Consider the following 13086-nt stretch of genomic DNA (forward strand, 5'->3'; position numbering starts at 1 on the left):
GGTGATTGGAAGGTGATTGGAAAGCCTCCGTGGAAAAACACAAGCGAACAAAAGCAACGACAGAACGCCTGACCCGGAGGCGAGATGCCACGTTCAGCCACGCGGCAGCCCTGCGTGCCATCGCCCTGTCTTTGGGTTCTCGTCCGAGCGATGCAGGAATATGAAAAGGTATTCTCCGGATGGTGATACCAGAAAAGGTAGGTAGGTGGGAGCGCAGAGGTGGCTCGCTAATGGCGCAGCCCCTAGTCAGCACTTCGAGTCTAGCCTCGGAAGCCCTCTACGCAATCGATGCAACCTTTGCCGCAAGCTTCTGCAGCGGGCTCGAGTGCGAATGCGAACTGCTTAACCCTGCCGCGTAGACAACCCAGTCCATCTCTTTCGGGCTCAGGCGACATGTGGAACGCAGCATTACCCGACAGGATTTGCCTTGGCTCGCTTCTTCCTCTGCTTCCATTCTGCCCTTGCCACGCGCATGAGCAGATCCTCATCCTTGACCGGAACCCACGAGGTTAGCGTTTTCATCGCAACCTCGAAGTCCGAGTCTAACAGGATTTCGCGCGTGGCGTCAATAAGAGCTGCCGAGGTGGCGTGCAGCACGTCGAGATCGGCGTGGAACGAGTTGTTTGGGTCGCAGGATGTAGAAGCATCTCCGAGCAACATGAACACGTCCCAGACACGGAGCTGCGCCGGGAATGGGATCGAGTAGTTGAAGAGCGTAAGGTACCAACGCGTTCCGTAAGCGGTACAATGCACGCCAAGTTCCTCCTATACTATCGGTTAGCGCTGGCGAATCAAAACATGAGGCTGTGGTATAGCAGGCGCTTCGGAAGGCATGGCTTCGGGACAGAGCCACAAGCAGTCCAGGCCGGACCTTCCGTTCAGCTCGGTGCTAAGAACTGTGGCTGCCGCGTCAAAGTGGAGCCGAGCAGTCACACAGGTGCGGGGTGACCAGTGGCCGCCATGACTTACCAATTTCCGAGCTATCTCGCCTCCACCGAGCCAATACTTCTCGAAGTCGCCCAACGCTTCCATGAGACCTTCGAATCCATGTTGATACAGGCGTTCCAGGCCCCTCAGTTTCCACAGCCGGACCAACATGATAAACGCTCTCTCCTCGTCATAGTAGCAAAGGAGGGTGGCTGCGAGTGCAGCCATTCCTTGAACGTAACCGGTTTCTGGGAGATAGAGCGAGAAGGCGTGCAACACGCGGAACAGCAGGCGCTGGCCTCCGCGGTAGCGCCTTCTGAACATAATGTGGTGGCTGATGGTCCGGGGAACGTCCATATCGATCTGCATGTCCTCTGCGGAGTCCTCCTCCTGAAGGTCGTAGAATGCTTCAACAAGTTCTTCGTCCGATGCACTGTTCGGATCCTTCTTCGCGCTTGCCGAGAGAAACGCCCACCATGCAGTGGACCGCCATCTGTCCGGAATCCCTTTCCATGTGCGCTCGATGAGTTTGGGGTTTTTGGTATCGAATTCGAACAGCATTCCGCCTGGAGACTTGCCCACAAGCTTCCCCATCTTTCGCCATTTCTCTTCTCTTTGCCATTCCTTCCGCTTCATCAATTCCACGGTTCTACCGCCTTCCTTCTCTTCGGCTATAGCAGCAAGACCGGGGGGGAGCGTGAGCATGTCGCTGGCTTCATCCACCAGCCTCCTGGTGCGATTGTGCGGTAGTCTGTTGGTTGCATTCCGGAATATGTTCGAGCGAATAGACGCCGTGCTACGAGTTGAGTAAATGGATTCTGGAGGGCGAAGAGATCTACTAGAAGACAGTCGCTTGGGCTGAGCACTGAAATTCGTTCGCGAAGACCTGGCAATCGACCCCTGGCGACGGAGGGTGCGCTTTCGTCTTGGCGCCTCGGAAGCAAGCTGCAGTTGCGTGGACACTCGCTGAAGCTTTGGCGTGTCGAAGGTAACCGTGGACTCGCGCTGCTCAGCAGGACTGGGCTTTTTGGCAACGATGAATCCGAATCGATCGACTTCGCAACCGTCGATATCCTCCCAATCTTCTATCCCCCCTGCGAGTTCATTCGGTTCCTTTGATATCATACTAGGCGATTTGCTCACGATGCTCGCGCTGCGCAGGGTATCCCCGTTTTGTCTGGTTTTCATGATCCGTAAACTGTCTCCTTCCTCGGGCATGTTGGGCGGAATTCCCTCTTCAATCGACGCATCCTCCCGGATGCTCGGTTCCACGACCCAGTCCGCAGCTCTTTCATCGCCATACTCGTACATAGATCGGACCTTCTTCGACAGCATTGTCTCATCCGCAGACAAAACGCGAGAGCCTGGGATGCTTCGGCGCGGAGCAAGAGATCTGGCCCTCCTGGAAGGTGCTGATGACACAGCGGTCGCTGCCCGTCCATCAGCAGTCGCTGCGCTCATGCTCACGGTACGGGGAGCGTCTGAATGCGGGTGTGGGCGAGGAATAGCAAGCTCCGGCGTCTTCTCCCGCATTGATCTCGTCTCCGAGGCTGCCTTTGTCGCCTCCGGCGCCGGTTGTTCTTGAGGCATCGATGCCGGGCGGGGCGCCTCGTTGTCTGCCGATTTTCTGTTCGGCGCACTACCCGGCGCACCGCCATGTCCATCTCCTGAGCCATGCGCAGCGTCATTCTTGTCCGTGGGCTCACGCGTCATCTCGTACATCCTCTTTCCGTTCAGGAGCAAGGTTCCTCTTTTGGAAAAGGCAATCTTATTGTCGGCGAGGTCGTCGAAATCGCCCTTCGGGATATCGGTCCCAACTAACTTGCTGCGGTTGATAGTGTCGAGTTGACTCACATTATTGGCTGTCGAGGGGCGTAGAGGCTCGTCGTGGACAATGATGGTAGGCAAGCTTGGGACGCGGGGCACACTCTGGTCGCCGTCATGCGAAGGCCGGGCGATGGAAGGGGCGAAGCCGGAGTCGCGCTTCAGCTCGTCGGGGAAGGGCTGGCTGGCGCGGGACTTGAACGGCGAGGGTCGCGGGCCGGGAGAGGTGCGCGGTCGGCGCGCGGAGGGGTGAAACCATGAGGAGCGAGACGAGGACGGACGCTGTGGAGAGGTTGGCGAGACGGGCGAGGTTGGCGAGGCCGGGCGGGGCCTAGAGGGCTGAGGTCGGGCCGGAGGCGTCACAGAGGGCCGCCGCGGCAGGTGGAAGAACGGCGGAGCCCTGGCGGTTGTGTTTGCGGGTGGCGGCTGCCCCGCTCCATTGTTCATGGCGCCGTGCTTCGCAGGAACGAGGACGGGAGCGATGAAACGCGGTTGAATGCGGGGAGATGGGGAGTTCGGGAGGGCCCCGAGGAGGACTGGGTCTAGACGGCGGGCAGGGCGGGCATGGAGTAGCGGGACTGGGCGAGGGGCGCGGTCGAGTTAGCAGGCGGAGGGTGGACGGGCGCATGCGGCAGCATGGTGGTTTTGCGGGCTGGGAAAAGGGGGGTGGTACTGCAGGCTGGGAAGGTCGGTTTTGATCGTGTGTCGTGCCAGAGCCAGGGTGAAGGCAAATCGGAGATTGGCCTTAGCTGCGCGCGGGAGGAGCTCCAAAGCCACACTTGGCGCCGCCGTTTGCTGGTTAGCTGCCTCGATGTCGCAAGTGGCCCATTCAAGTACTATGGCGCCGGCATGCAGCGCGCTCTCCTGGCTGCGGCGCCAGCTCATCAAAGCGTCCGGTAGCGACGTGCTGCGCCGGGGCCAGGCTGTCGTCATGCGCGCAAGTCATGCAGCTGGAGGCTGAGATGAAAATAGGTGCGGGTCGCCGCAGCCAACAAGGGTCGTGCCGCAGCCCTTGTGCGTTGGGTGGAGATGTGGAGCTGGTGCCTGGCGGACAGATGGCAGACTTGTTTGCTGGCGCAGCCCTACCCAGATGATGGCGGCAGACCCTGTGCAGCACTGGAGCAGGAGCCCCGTCTAAATTGCTTGTTCGCACCACAGCAGATGACAAAAGTTTCGAGCCCTCCGACTTCGACCGAGGACGACACTCTTCCTGTTGGGTCCGATCGCCGGACGTGGATGTGAGTTTCGAATGCGTCCAGATGTTGGATTCAGCTGCCTACGTCGGTATGTGCAGTGTCTCTGTACCGGTAGGCTCATCTGTTCTGGAACCCGTTGTGGCACCGGCGCCGTCTATTTTGGGGCGCACCAGCCTCCGCTGCCCCACGCCCGCTGAAACAGCCACGCCCGCGCTGAGACGCAGCAGATTTCCTGCGCAACCCAAGCCAACTGTGGCAGCGCAGGTACAGGCGCAGCAGGTTGCACGACAGCCGAGCCGTCTGCGCCGAGGACGCTCCGTTCTGCCTGCATGGGCACCCGACGCAACCATCCGAGCCTTGGAACCGTACAAGTGTCTCCACCACCTGCAGACATCTACGGAATGCTTCCGCCCACTCTGCGGGCCGAGAGTGGACAGCCGAGCTCACCGGGCGGAAGCTCTCCAGCTCATGGCGGGGCCCCCGCGCACCACCCCACCATTAATACCCAGTCTTCTCCTCCAAACCTTGGGATCCCACGCCATTGTCGAAACCACAATGGCCGCCCAGAAAGTCGTCCTCATTACTGCCGGCTCCGCTGGCCTCGGGGCCCAGATTGCGCGTGTTTTCGCACCTGACTTTAGGGTGGTGAGTTTTCGGCTGCCTCTGTTGCACTCGGCCGTTGAGCTCACCGTCAGCCGCAGGTCATCAACTACTCGAACAACGTTGATCGTGCACAAAGTTTGATTCAAGAGCTCCACAAAATCCCGCTGGCCTCCCCAGTCCCCGCTCCCACTCCCACCCCGCGTTTCCATGCCATCCAGGCCGACGCCGGCGACAAGGCCTCGGTCCAGAACCTCGTCGGCGAGACGGTCAAGACCATGGGCCGCCTGGACGTTGTCGTCTCAAATGTAGGCTGGACGCGCATCACCAACATACTGAACTTTGACGAGGGTGTGGTCGAGGAGGACTGGGATAAATGCTTCGTCTACAACGTCAAGACCCACATGTGGCTGGCCTATGCCGCCAAGAAACACCTCGAGGAGTCTGAGGGTGCCTTTATCACTACAGCTTCCGTGGCTGGTGTCAAGCCGAGCGGCAGCTCTTTGGTGAGGCAGTCCGAACAAGCTTTGAGTCCCGATGCTAATTCCAACTCCTTTTCCCTGCCCCGAAGCCCTATGGTGTGACCAAAGCTGCACAGATTCACTTGGCGAAGACGCTCGCCGTCATCTGTGCTCCAAAGATTCGCGTGAACTCTGTCAGTCCAGGTCTACTTATGACGGTAAGTTCCGCCTTGTTTGCATACCACTTCGATCCTTTCGTCTGATAGTTGTATAGGAATGGGGCGCACAGTTTCCCGAGGCGAAGATCAAGAAGTCTATCGAGAACACGAAATTGAAGCGTTTGGCTACGGTCGAGGTGAGAACAGGACGGGCTGTCGAAGACTGAAGGCTGACCCAGAAACAGGATGTAGCGAATCAGGTACGGACGCTCGCCCTCAGTCAATCGCAGACCGGGCAGAACTTCTTGATAGAATCAGGCATGACGCTCTAGTTTTGATTGGAGTGAGGAGGCCATGGCTATTGGATGCCCTGATGTTCGAGAACCATCGCGACAATGAGTTGCATCCATAAGTGGTATGACACTTTAGATGTCTGTTCCGGTGTCTAGGTGCTTGTTCTTTGGTGCTCTGCTCGAAATAGAGATTTCCTGTTACCTGCCGTTTAATTTGCGTCGTTATGCCGGCTGCTCGGCTAGAAGGCTTCGGGTGCACCAAGCTCGTGTTCCGACGTTGATCTTTATTTCCACATACGGTCAACGGCGCCCCGAGCACTGACACTGCCATCCCAATCTTGTCAACACCGGAATAGAACATCGCAATCATCTGCTCGCTTGATTCGTTTCGTCTAGTCAACTGGAATACTCTACGCCATCTCCCAGCCATGGTCCTTCTACCACGCCCTTTCCAAACTCGAGATAAGATGAACCAGTAATGCTTATTCAGGGGAGTCGTTGCTTTCATGTCCTCGGTTGCGAGAACAAAAGTACGGCGCAGCGTTTCCATCTTCTAGATTCCCTTCAATCATGTCTGCCGTTGACGCACCAATGGCTTCCACAATTCCCGGCTGTACGCATGCAGCCAAAGAAAAAGATGGAACCTGCCAATTCCTCAGGCTCCTTGGTCTTCCTATAAGTCTCAGACATTAGTCGATAACAGACAACGGTTAAGAAAGACAGGCCAAACATGCCGAGGGCACCGTGCTGCCGCCACTACTTAATCATACAGGAACACGCGCTCGGTTCCGACGAATGTTCGAGGTTCTCCTGTTCTGCTCGACCACGAACCGGCGACCCTGTGGTCTTTGGAACGCTGGGTTGTTGTCTTTGAAGCATTCCGGAGTGGAACAGAGGCTGTGGCGTTGCATCTTTCTGCATGCGGAATCCGGGAAAAGGTCGCCGTACAAGTTATGGCCGAGACCTGGTACTACGAAACGGGACCGGCTAGTCGATGTTAAACTGCTGCAGTAATAGATCTAGACTTACTGAGGTTAACGGCTGATCCGAGCAACAGGGTCAGTTATGAAACCAAGGGTTAACGCCAACAGCAGAGGAAGACTATCAACCAGTAGCACGCCACCGAGTTCGATGCCAGCATACCGCCGCGTGGGGACGCTGCATCCTCTTATACCTTTGTTTAGATACGACGGCAAACCCTCCCGTTGTAGGTACTATGCAGAAATTTGATCGGCCAAAGATTCTAGCTCTTCTACCCTCAGATAGCAAACTTAGCTAGCGTAACGAATTTGCAGGAAGTTAAGCCATCTTTCTATGGTATGGATGGTGGCAGACGCAGTGCTTCATCTACGCTCAGATGCTTGCTTCAGCTACACGCGTGGAAAACATGCACACAACATTGGTAAGTCTGGACAATGGCAATGATACTCATTATTAGGTTATGTGCAGCGTCGATGCTTCCCAAGGGGCCTATGGTATTGCGACAGTGATTCAAGACTGTCCGGCTGGCACAGGATATGGGCCGTAGCCGGGGCGCGGGAAGGCGGGAGAGCCGTCCTCATTCCACTCGAACTTCTGGGTGCGGATGGTGCGTGCGGCCCAGCCGGTGACGGGGTTGCGCATGCCGTGGTAGACGATCCAGTCCTCGGAGCCGTCCGGGCTCTTGACGAAGCTCGCGTGGCCGACGCCGTACGCCTGGGCCAGCGCGTCCTGGTAGAAGACGCAGCCCTCGTTGTTCTTGCGCCAGTCCTGCGGGTTCATGGGATCGTCGCCCACCAACTCCAGCTGGCCAAGGCAGTAGTTGCGGTTGTCGGAGCGGCCAGCGGAGTAGATCAAAAAGTTCTGGCCCGTGATGGGGTTCGTGAGCTGCTGTGGGCCTTCGTTCGTGCTCAATCGCTCGTTAAAGGGCCGGCCATAGGGCGTCTTCTCCCAGGGGTTGCTGGGCACGCTGATTATCTGGCGCTCCGAGAAATTGGACGCCACGGTCCATGGGTTCTCGAGCTTGGTGATGCACAGATTGGCGGGCCAGGCGTCGTATTGGCGGTACCAGCACGAGTAGATGTGGTAGAGGCCAGTGCTGTGCTGGAAGTACGTGCCGTCAATTGCGAATTGATCGAAGGTATCGAGCTGGGCCTTGAAGGTGAAGGTGGCCTCCCACGGGTCGTCTCCGAGACCTTCCAGCACGAAGTCACGATGGTGCACTGCCGGGCAGTTGATGTCGCAGAGCATGTCGACCTCGGGAGGCGGGCTGTCGTTGTTGGGATCCGCGGTAAATATCACGTACCAGGCTCCGCCTAGGGAGTGCAGCTCAGGAGCCCACAGGTCGGTCGAGTAGTTGGTGCCCTCGGGCGGCTGGTACAACAGCTTGCTCTCGGCATTGTTCCAGTCCGTCAGGATGGGGCTGCGCAGAAGGGTGATGTTTGCAGAGGTTGTGTACGTGAGATAGTAGAAATCGCCATGCCGGAAGACCCACGGGTCGGCGCCAACTGCATCCAGAATGGGGTTTGTGAAGGTGGAGCCGCTGGTGTTTGTTGACTGGCGAGCACGGAGCAACGATGCGGACTCGTCGAACGTGCCTTTGTACTGGGCAGCAACATAGCTCGCGAGGAGCGGCACGAGAAGGAGGAAAACGGCCATGGCAAGCCTACGGAGGAGAGGGGAGCGGGGTGCGGAGGAATTGGCCTGCGGCGCGGCCATGTAGCCTTTTTAAGCCGCGCAGGAAGGATTGCTGCTTGCGCACCCGCATTAACCGGGGTGGTCATGGTGTGGTGGCACAGTGGGGAGGGGTGCTGCCAATCTGCGGGGAAGCCGAGCGAGCATTGACCTCCATGCATTTTCCCACCTGCTGCCACCTGCGCTGCTTGCCGCCGCCAACCCTCCCCCCGGCTCCGCCCCCAGACGCCGCCATGAACAACGAGGACTTCAAGAACCTGCTGCGAGGCTCCTCCTCGCGCTCGCAGAATGCCTCGCCCGCCGCCAGTAGCACACCGCGCGCCTCACTGGGTTCGCGCCAGCGCTCCAGCATCCCCATGACCCCGTGAGCTGTCGCCCGTGCCCGCCACCGCTCCGGCTCCCACCAGCCCTCCTGCTAATGCGCCGTCTAGTCGTACAGTGAGGGGTGGCCCGGCCCTCGACTTCCAGCGACAGCTCGCCGAGCAACGCGCCGGCGAGCACCGACCGGCAAAGAAGTTCAAGGCGTCCGCCGCGCCCAAGGGCTCCAGGCTCGCCGCCGGCTACACAGACCGCGCCAGAGCACGCGTGGGCGACGGCGACGGCGATGACGACGATGATGCTGCCGCCGGCGACGACCGCGCCCGCCGCGTCAAGGCCCTCGAGGAGAGCCACAAGCTCGGCCAGATCGACCAGGCTACTTTCGAAAGCCTCCGCGACCAAATCACGGGTGGCGATGTGACCGCCACGCACTTGATCAAGGGTCTAGACCGGAAACTGCTCGAGCGCGTGAGGAGGGGCGAGGACGTACTGGGCGTGGGTGGTGGGGCCAGAGCCGCGGAGAAGGAACCGGAGCCCGATGTGGAGGATGAGTTCGAGAAGCTCGAGGAGAAGGAAATTGCGCCGGTGGTGAGGGAGAAGAAGGAGAAGAAGGGTGAAACGGCATTGGCTGGTACGAAGCGGACCAGGGACGCCATCTTGGCTGAGCTGAAAGCGCAACGGAAGGCCGCTGCCGAGGCGAAAGCTGCCGCGCAGCCTCAGCTGGGCTCGAAATTCCGAAGGATTGGGCACGCCAGCGGGAAATTCCCGAGGATCGAGCGCGATGAGAAGGGAAGGGAGGTGCTGTTAACCCTGGACGAGGATGGGAACGTCAAGAAAAAGGTTAGGAAGGTCAAGGCTAATGCGGAGAATGAGAAGGCGCCGTCAGGCCTACTCATGCCGGACAAGGATGCGAAGCCATTGGGCATGGAGGTCCCTGAGCATGTAAAGGCACTCGTCGAGGAAGACGATGATGACGGCGATATCTTCGAGGGCGTCGGAGACAGCTACGATCCCCTGGCCGGAATTGGCGGTGATGACTCTTCAGATGAGGATGAGGAGGACAGTCTTAGGGGAGCGGGGCCGGCCGAATCGAAAGACGTGGCCAAATCGCCATCTTCTACGCCTGAGGAGGCCGATGCAGTGGATATGTCGCCTCCACCGAACCCTTCAGAACCAACAACCATTCCCAAAACGAACTATTTCAAAGACATGCCATCCCGGGATACGTCCTCCATCACAGGGCCGCCATCGAATCCTCTCACCGACCCAACTATTCTCGCCGCAATCCGCAAAGCTCGCGATATCAACCCCGAACAGCTCAGAGGCGATGATGACGACGAAGGTTCTAAACGGAAGAACCCAGAAGAAGAAGCACGGCTTAAGAAGCGTGCCGAAATGTTGTCGTTGCGGGATCGCGACCTGGACGATATGGACATGGGTTTCGGTTCCAGTCGCTTCGACGATGCAGAGGATATGGACGAGGACACCAAGATCAAGCTCAGCGAGTGGAAGGGCAAGGGTGTAGACGACGACGAGGAAGGCGGTAAGGACAGGGGTGGGAAGCAGAGGAAACGGGGTCCGAAGAAGAGAAAGGGCGACAAAGACAGTGCCGCTGATGTGCTGAAGGTGATGGAGCAAAGGAAAGGCGGCAAATGAGGGGAGTCCGATCCTAGCCCCTCAACGGGAATATTGTCAGCCACGATGGTGCTTCCTACTGCCTCTGGCGGGCGAAGGTTGAATTCAATCCTCTAATATTTTTTGGCAAATGTAAAGTTGGGTTAAGTAATTATCCCTTATTCTTTACTGCACCATTTATAGCTACAGGTGACCCAACATATCTACACCAGCGAAAAATAAAAAATGAAAGAAAAGAAAGAAGGGAGCGAACAGATACAACCCAACGTTTCTAGCGAGTTTAAATATAAGATAGCCACCACACGAGCGCGTGAAGGACAAAATACGCCATTCCTTAACCAAACCTATCTTCTAATGCATAGCCAGCGGAACACGAAGAAGCAAGCATAAGCAACTTCAAGTAAAGGGAGGATAGAGATCAATAACAAGCCACTGCGAGTAGTGAATCGCTACCCTTAACAATCAAAAGCATCACCGTATGTCCATACATTCCTCCATGTGTGGACAACCCCCGCCGCAGCTCTAATAACCCATGCTCCGTAGAAGATGAATGAAAAAGGTTTCATCTCACAACCGAAAGGCAAGCAATGATGAATTCATGCATGCGAGGACAAGAAAGCGTCAGTGACGTGAGTAGAGTTTGTTCGACTTTCGTTTTATTTTCTCTTCTCCGGCTCTCCCACCCACCATGGTATTCTGGCAGCTTCCATTCTTCTCCCTTCTTTTCCGACCTCCAGACCCAATCTCTTGCCGCGTGAACAAAGCAGATGAAACTCTTGCAATGGAGAGGAGCTGTGCCCCTCATACCAGTGTCTATCAACACTATGGGTGAATTGATTGTACCGCCGTAAATGCTCATCCGAACCCCCCATAATAAAAAACAAACCAGAGACCAAATCCAAATACACAGTAAAGGAGGAATAATCCGCTGCTTCCGGCAGTGCTGATGATAATGGTGATGGGGGTCGTCCTTGTCTCATGAAACCAAAGTTGTAAAAAGGCATTCGTGCATGCGAAAGAATTTAGCCATCCGTATCGAATCTCCAAAAGAACCCAATTGATTGTCGAAGTGCGCCGTGACTACCGCTTTCTTGCTTTAATCCAAATCTTCCGGTCTCTTGACAGGGCTCTGCCGTGGGGGCATGTCGTTCACCAAGAGCCGATCCCGGTCCGAGACGGGTTGGATGCTCAGGCTATTCCGGATCAGGTTGCTAGTGCTGGGACGTCCAATCCGCTCCTCCTCTGTAGGCTCCGAGTTCAACACAGGCTGATATTCCTCCTTCTGCAGATGTGCCTCCATCCGTGCCTCCTCCCGCATCCTCTTGAACTTCATCCAGTTATATGCTGCGATACTGCCGATCGTGACAACTAAACCTGACAGGTTGATGGTGGTGAGCCTGTCGTCGAAGACGATGGATGCCGCAGTAATGGTGACGATTTCCTTGAAAATGCCACACACGCTGAGGGTGACAACACTGGTACGCTTCAGCAGAGCGAATTCAGAAGCCGTCATGAGGAAAGCAAGCGTTCCCGGGAAGATCAAAATCAAGCAGCTCAGCCCAGTGCCCTTGACGTCCCGGAGTTTGTTAAACCCGTCCAGAAGCTCGAGGAATCCTTCGACGGGGATTGCGATTACAAGAAGGCTGATGAACATGACAGGGGCAAGGAAAAAGATGGAAGAGAAAGGATTGGATGTTGCGGGGTTCCGAAGGAGCAGGATCTGAGTCAGCGACCATCGGAATCCGGACGAAAGGGCGGACGACATGATGAGGATGAAGCCGAGGGCATTAAAGGCAGTCTCGCCAGCGACCATCATTACCACTCCAATCGTCATTGTGAGAATGATGCCTCCCAGCTTCCACGAGGGTTTTTCCAACCGGAAGAGGAAAGCAAAAATGAGCACAAAGCCAAGCACCGACGACTTGCACATTGCTAAATCGGGATTGGTCAGCATAAGCTCAAGTTTTAGAGTGGGCCGGGATCGATCTTACTGAAAAACGTGAGTGAGATGAACTTGAGACTCATGTTGCCCAGGCCAATGTCCAGGCCCGTGGCCGCGCCGCACGGCCCGATCCTGCTCAGATAAAACCACTTGGTCATAAGCGGCTTATTCGGATCCACGTTATCCTGCCGCTGCGGCGGCGAACGGCCCGCCGGTCCATCGTCTGAGTTGAGCGAATCGTGGCGCGGGCGGAGCTGTGGGAGAAAATAGAGGACGAGGGAAGCGAGGGTGAACTGCACGATCATATGCAGACACGTTGTAAAGAGTGGAAAGGGGAAGTTGAGGTTTTGGTTTTTGTCGTCGCTTTTTGCGAACATCCACTTGTTGTACTGAACACGGCGTTGTCAGAGCCTGTCGGCCTCGAGGCAGAGCTAGGGCCGGGCAAAAGGGGACTTACGATGGAGATAGATATGGAGAAAAAGTACCTGCACGCGACCAGTCAGTACAGGTCCCAGAGATAAAAGATAAAAACGTTGGAAGCCGTACCAGAGTCCAATCAGACAGACGTTGATGAGCGATGACTTGAATAGGGCGGCGCTCGCGACCTTCTCCTCCTCATCGCTGATAGTGACGTCGACGGCCACGCGATTGTCGAGCATAGTGTTGCGGCGCTTGTGCTTCCTGCGCTTCCGACGGTCCTTGCCGGTGAGGGCAGCCTCCTCGTCTGTGATATCATCGTCGTCGGTGTCCTCGTAGCCAGAAGGGCTGCTAGAGTCGCGCTCGGGGTCGAACTCATGCTTGTCCTCGGCGGCCTCAGGGATGTGCTCGGACACGGCTCGCCGGTGGCCGCGCTGCGAGCGCAGCGAGTTGGAGCGGCCGATGCCCAGGGCTTGAGTGCCTATGAGAGAGGTGCTCCGGCGGCGGGAGTGGTTCGACGACGAACCCTCCATGGTGAAGGCGCCGGAGCGGTGCGGAGAGTGTAGCGGGGGGTCGTGGTGGAGGAGCTGCTGGGGGCTGTCGGACAGGGGCGGCGGATCTTGCGGTGAAGCAAAGGTGGCC

General features: G+C 57.2%; 5 protein-coding genes across 5 annotated transcripts; 2 read left to right on the plus strand and 3 right to left on the minus strand.

Annotated features, from left to right (window-relative positions):
• Positions 1 to 408: 408 nt before the first annotated feature.
• Positions 409 to 3389, minus strand: SLS55_009377 (uncharacterized protein; the record flags this gene model as incomplete). Its single annotated transcript, XM_066780778.1, has 4 exons — positions 409 to 765; positions 970 to 2291; positions 2580 to 2931; positions 3372 to 3389. The coding sequence occupies 4 exons, from the start codon at positions 3387 to 3389 to the stop codon at positions 409 to 411; spliced, it is 2049 nt and encodes a 682-aa protein (XP_066628724.1).
• Positions 3390 to 4502: 1113 nt separating this feature from the next.
• Positions 4503 to 5393, plus strand: SLS55_009378 (uncharacterized protein; the record flags this gene model as incomplete). Its single annotated transcript, XM_066780779.1, has 4 exons — positions 4503 to 4592; positions 4649 to 5053; positions 5119 to 5226; positions 5283 to 5393. The coding sequence occupies 4 exons, from the start codon at positions 4503 to 4505 to the stop codon at positions 5391 to 5393; spliced, it is 714 nt and encodes a 237-aa protein (XP_066628725.1).
• Positions 5394 to 6950: 1557 nt separating this feature from the next.
• SLS55_009379 (uncharacterized protein) lies at positions 6951 to 8096 on the minus strand (the record flags this gene model as incomplete). The annotated part of the gene is made up of 1 exon (XM_066780780.1): positions 6951 to 8096. The coding sequence occupies one exon, from the start codon at positions 8094 to 8096 to the stop codon at positions 6951 to 6953; it is 1146 nt and encodes a 381-aa protein (XP_066628726.1).
• Positions 8097 to 8488: 392 nt separating this feature from the next.
• On the plus strand, positions 8489 to 10106 carry SLS55_009380 (uncharacterized protein; the record flags this gene model as incomplete). Its single annotated transcript, XM_066780781.1, has 2 exons — positions 8489 to 8496; positions 8564 to 10106. The coding sequence occupies 2 exons, from the start codon at positions 8489 to 8491 to the stop codon at positions 10104 to 10106; spliced, it is 1551 nt and encodes a 516-aa protein (XP_066628727.1).
• Positions 10107 to 11181: 1075 nt separating this feature from the next.
• SLS55_009381 (uncharacterized protein) lies at positions 11182 to 12977 on the minus strand (the record flags this gene model as incomplete). The annotated part of the gene is made up of 4 exons (XM_066780782.1): positions 11182 to 12017; positions 12077 to 12416; positions 12485 to 12512; positions 12574 to 12977. The coding sequence occupies 4 exons, from the start codon at positions 12975 to 12977 to the stop codon at positions 11182 to 11184; spliced, it is 1608 nt and encodes a 535-aa protein (XP_066628728.1).
• Between the last annotated feature and the right edge of the window lie 109 nt (positions 12978 to 13086).

Source organism: Diplodia seriata, assembly GCF_021436955.1.
Source record: "Diplodia seriata strain FDS-637 chromosome Unknown scaffold_10, whole genome shotgun sequence".
NCBI lineage: Eukaryota > Fungi > Ascomycota > Dothideomycetes > Botryosphaeriales > Botryosphaeriaceae > Diplodia > Diplodia seriata.